This window comes from Salvia splendens, chromosome 3 (assembly GCF_004379255.2).
Source record: "Salvia splendens isolate huo1 chromosome 3, SspV2, whole genome shotgun sequence".
NCBI lineage: Eukaryota > Viridiplantae > Streptophyta > Magnoliopsida > Lamiales > Lamiaceae > Salvia > Salvia splendens.
Genome location: NC_056034.1, coordinates 42,104,023 through 42,108,458, shown reverse-complemented (window position 1 = coordinate 42,108,458; position 4,436 = coordinate 42,104,023). Strand labels below are relative to the sequence as shown.

The 4,436-nt window shown below is 39.8% G+C and overlaps 1 protein-coding gene across 1 annotated transcript; it reads left to right on the top strand.

The window, feature by feature from the left end:
- Positions 1–1,652: 1,652 nt before the first annotated feature.
- Positions 1,653–3,639, top strand: LOC121796121 (coatomer subunit zeta-1-like). Its single transcript, XM_042194864.1, has 6 exons — positions 1,653–1,779; positions 2,335–2,494; positions 2,580–2,727; positions 2,819–2,896; positions 3,086–3,170; positions 3,271–3,639. The coding sequence occupies exons 1-6, from the start codon at positions 1,759–1,761 to the stop codon at positions 3,328–3,330; spliced, it is 552 nt and encodes a 183-aa protein (XP_042050798.1). The 5' UTR covers positions 1,653–1,758; the 3' UTR covers positions 3,331–3,639.
- The last annotated feature ends 797 nt before the right edge of the window (positions 3,640–4,436 follow it).

The window sequence follows — 4,436 nt, the reverse complement described above, 5'->3', positions numbered from 1 at the left end:
AATTAGTACTTGGATAAATTTAAAAAAAAATATAAAAAGTAAAAGTTAGAAAAATAATTTTATTAAGAACTTTAGCCCACCCTTATTACACATGGGTCCACCATCCACCCTTATGTAAGATCCTTTTACCGATGTACATCTTACTGTTAGAGCATGCCTAACACTGCGGGTCGGACCGCACCTGGGTCTCGGCCCGCAGCCCGTCGCGTTGGAGGGAGCAAAATCATGGCTTGGGCCGCGCATGGTGACGCAGTAGCGTCCCGGGACCTCGCCCAGGTCCGGCCCGGCGTAGCGTTGGAGGGCCTTCGGGCTGGACCGCAAGCCCCAACCCTTTTTTCCTTTTTTTTCGAATTTTTTGCCTATTCATATCTCATTTCTTCAACATTCTTCCACCAATTTCTCCATTTCTATCCTCTAAATTATTTCAATATTTGTGGCTGCGATGGATTGGTTTAACAGCGATGAACGAGTTCGTCAACGCCAACAACTGGTACCTACCGACATCGCCCAACCCAAATGCAGCGCCTAGTCCGGGGGTGGCGTCCAAAATGGACTTGTCATCGCCAGTTAGCACTGATGAGTACGACATCAGTGATATGGAGCCCGCTCAAGGGAGGGCAAGGTTGCAACTGCGATGATGAGGGGCTGAAGAAGTATAGCCCGGGGGAGACATTGTGGCAGGCCAAGAACTTTGTCGACGTCTCCAAGGATCCTGTCATCGACAACCAGTAGAGCGGCAAAGTGTTATGGGAGCGAGACATAAATATAACGCTGGTCGACCAAGAGGGACGTTCGAGCGTAGCTACGTGAAGCTACGCAAGCATTGGGGTCGGGTCCATAAGGAGATGACGAAGTGGAATGGCAAGTGGACTAACGTAGTCCGGATGTGGCCGAGCGGGCACAGCGAGATAGACTTCGTGGCGAAAGCCAGGGAGGAGTTTTACTCTGACGGGAAGAAGCACTTCAAGTACTACGACGTTTGGAAGATTGTCGAGAAGAGCCCAAAGTACACATCGGGGCCTGAATCCGGGCCGGGGTTGTGGATGCCCTTACAATTATGGCCTACCTTGATAGTATATGTGCAATTTACATATCTCATCCATTACTAGTTTGAATTACTTGACTGTTTATCATCGAGGTTTAGGTATTAGGGGAGCAATACAGGGGAGATCTTTCGAAATATGAAGTTTTTTCATATCTATGTGATATGATTTTTTGAAATTACCTCAATATTTAAATGGGATAAAATTTTGAAATTGACAATTTGTATATCTTGTTCTTTCAATAAGAACAACATATATAATTGAGTCAGTTCTTACTTCATTGAAAATATTATTGAAAAGTTACCTATCACTTACACATTAGAATAACAGAATAATTATTTAAATCACATAATTTTAGCAAATTATGGTCACCCATTAGATTTGAAACACATAATAATAAATCACAGTTTTAATTTTTTTTGGGCAATTTTTGCATCCAAATTACCATATACAAAACGACATTTTTGGTACATCGTTTGGAATATCACTAAAATACATTTTTAGTACACGAACAAGACAACTGACAAAAAAATGAAAATTTTCAACCCATCGGGCTTATAAAATATCTCCGACTATTGGGCTTTTTCTTGGCCCATAAAATAAGTATGGCTTTACGACATAATCAACAAATATAACTGCAAAGCTCTCATATTCATTGATTTTTAGCTTTCAATCAAAATTTATCTCCATAAAAATAATTTGATCGCTAGCAGCAATGGCCACATTTCTCAGTCATGTAAGTATATTGCGTTTCCATCGTACGTTGATCCATCCATATTTCGTCAATTATTTGATCGCATTTTTCCGATCTGCAAGATCTGATCTCAATAAGAAAGAACTATGGTGGATTCATGCGATTTATGCTATTCAAATTAAGATTATTATGAAATTGATCATTTTCACTGTTCGTAGAATCGAACATTTTGATCGCACCTCGTTAATGGTGATTCTAGTTTGTGATAGATGGCTATAATTTCATTGGATGATTATTGTAAACTGTGAGTATGAACTATTTTGGTATTGTCTGATCTACGCAGCTGGAAATTGTATGTTGTGATTGGATATACAAGTAGGAATTTAATTGTATGATATCCATCATTTCCGGATTTGTTGGCATTGCTGTTTGTGTGCACGAATGATTTCCAGCACATTCTTTTTCTTGTACTTATAAAATTTATTGTTCGCTGCAAATGCTGATAATAGATTTAACAATGCAAGTAGAAATTTTGGGTAATTGGTTTAGTCGTTTTTGAAATTGTTATGTGGTAGTGATGAGATCATTTGAATGTAGGAGACTTGCCCGACTATAAAAAACATACTTTTGCTGGATTCTGAGGGGAAGCGTGTTGCAGTTAAGTATTACTCAGATGAATGGCCTACAAATAGTGCTAAGCTTGCTTTCGAAAAATCTATTTTCACAAAGACTCAAAAAACCAATGCTCGAACAGAAGGTACATTTCATTTTTAGGTCCCTTTTTAACACGTTGCACGAGCAGTGGCTGTGGTCTCGACTCCCTAACTCTTTTGTTGGTGCAGCGGAGATAACAATGGTAGAGAACAACATAATCGTTTATAAGTTTGTCCAAGATCTGCACTTCTTTGTGACCGGGGGCGATGAAGAAAATGAGCTGATCCTAGCTACCGTTCTACAGGGATTCTTCGATACAGTCACCCTACTCCTTAGGTTCATCTCTCAACGCGTTTGAAATTGCTTTACATCTCGTCTATCACGACTATCTGCTGAGTGGATTCTCTCATTCTGATCTGTGCTTTAGGAACAATGTCGACCAAAGAGAGGCGCTTGAGAACTTGGATATGATTCTTCTGTGCCTAGATGAAATCGTGGATGGAGGGTAGGTTATACCTCTCATTCGTTTTTGACAAAAAAATTCATTATGCTTCATTTTCATTCACTCTGTATCCTTAATGCTTCCTCAAACGCATCCAAAACTTGATATATGTACAATGCCACTCGCTCATGATCAGCTTGTTCATTTCAAGAGTGAAAATGTGTGTCGCTGTTGATATATTTGTTCTTGCAGGATTATTCTCGAAACAGACGGTAGTATTATTGCTGGAAAAGTAGCAACCCATAGTATAGATGATGGTGCACCATTGTCAGAGCAGGTGATATCTCTATGCTCTTGATCTTAATACTTTTTGGTGAATATATAATTTCACAGTCATTTGAATGCATCTCTTGACATGATGATACACATTGTTGCAGACGATATCTCAAGCTCTGGCTACTGCACGCGAGCATCTAACAAGATCTCTTCTGAAATGATTCAAAAGCAATCTCCCTTCACACTCTTTTATAGTATGATATTCTGTTATACTGAAGTTTTTGGTGCTTATGATTTGCTGTTAGAGTACCATATAATAAATAATCTTTGGCCTTCAATACATAGTACAATGAAAATAAACAAAACTGCTTGTCTGAAATATATTAGGTAGAGAATTGACATATACTACATCATGTTTCTTCATTTTGTGAAGAACAACCTCTTGTTCATGGGAGGGTGAAAACCTCTTGCTCATGGGAAATTACTTGAAAATTTTGGTTTCGATAGTAAACATTTCTTACTTGATTAAATTCATTTTTCACGAATTTCTTTTGTCTTCCTTAGATTCGCAAAAATTTCATTTCCCCCACTAATAAGTTTTAATATACAATAATCTATTTGACGGAATCACAACAATATACAGTACTCCCTCTGATACGAGTATATCTTCAGAAATATCTCTATTATTATATTATCATATCTTTTCCATATCATTATTATATTGTTCACCAAGTTAGATTATTCATAGGAGTATTATAAATATGACTATTGTTATTCTCATTAGGCAATCAATGAAATACATAATTTCCTTTATTTACGTCTTCTTTATTGTTCTTTATCGTTCTTTTTGCACAAACCCTAATCGGAGCAGATCTCGGGGAAAGCTCGAGACGTCCTTCGTTATTTCTCTCCGTCGATCCCTCGTCGGCATCGATATCGTGTTGAGGGAGAATTCCCTTAACAAATTGTTGTACTCATGTCGGATTGTCAATCTTTCGGAGGGTGTACGGAACCCATGTGTACCTTGCCGGTGATTACGGATCCGGTGTTGTCGCCGGCCAACGAGTCGTCTTCCCTTAACCCAATTAAATCTATGTTTGAACAGATGCTGGCCGGTATGGCTAAACTCCAGTCGCGCATGGATGACTACGATCGGCGTCCGTCGTCGTCGCGTATTCCAAATCGGCCAGAGCCGGAGCCCCCGGATACTCGCGCGAACCACCGTCTGGTGGATGTCAATGCTTCTTACACCACTCCACTCTCGGCGATCAGCGCCGCCGCACCTCCCATCACAGCCGCTGCCCCGATCCTAGGGTTTCAAGACAAC

Excerpts from the sequence above, each read along its gene's own strand:
- LOC121796121 (XM_042194864.1), top strand. The coding sequence starts at position 1,759 with ATGGCCACATTTCTCAGTCAT. Across the intron at positions 2,495-2,579 it reads AACCAATGCTCGAACAGAAG|CGGAGATAACAATGGTAGAG; the intron begins GTACATTTCATT and ends TTGTTGGTGCAG. Across the intron at positions 2,897-3,085 it reads GATGAAATCGTGGATGGAGG|GATTATTCTCGAAACAGACG; the intron begins GTAGGTTATACC and ends TTGTTCTTGCAG.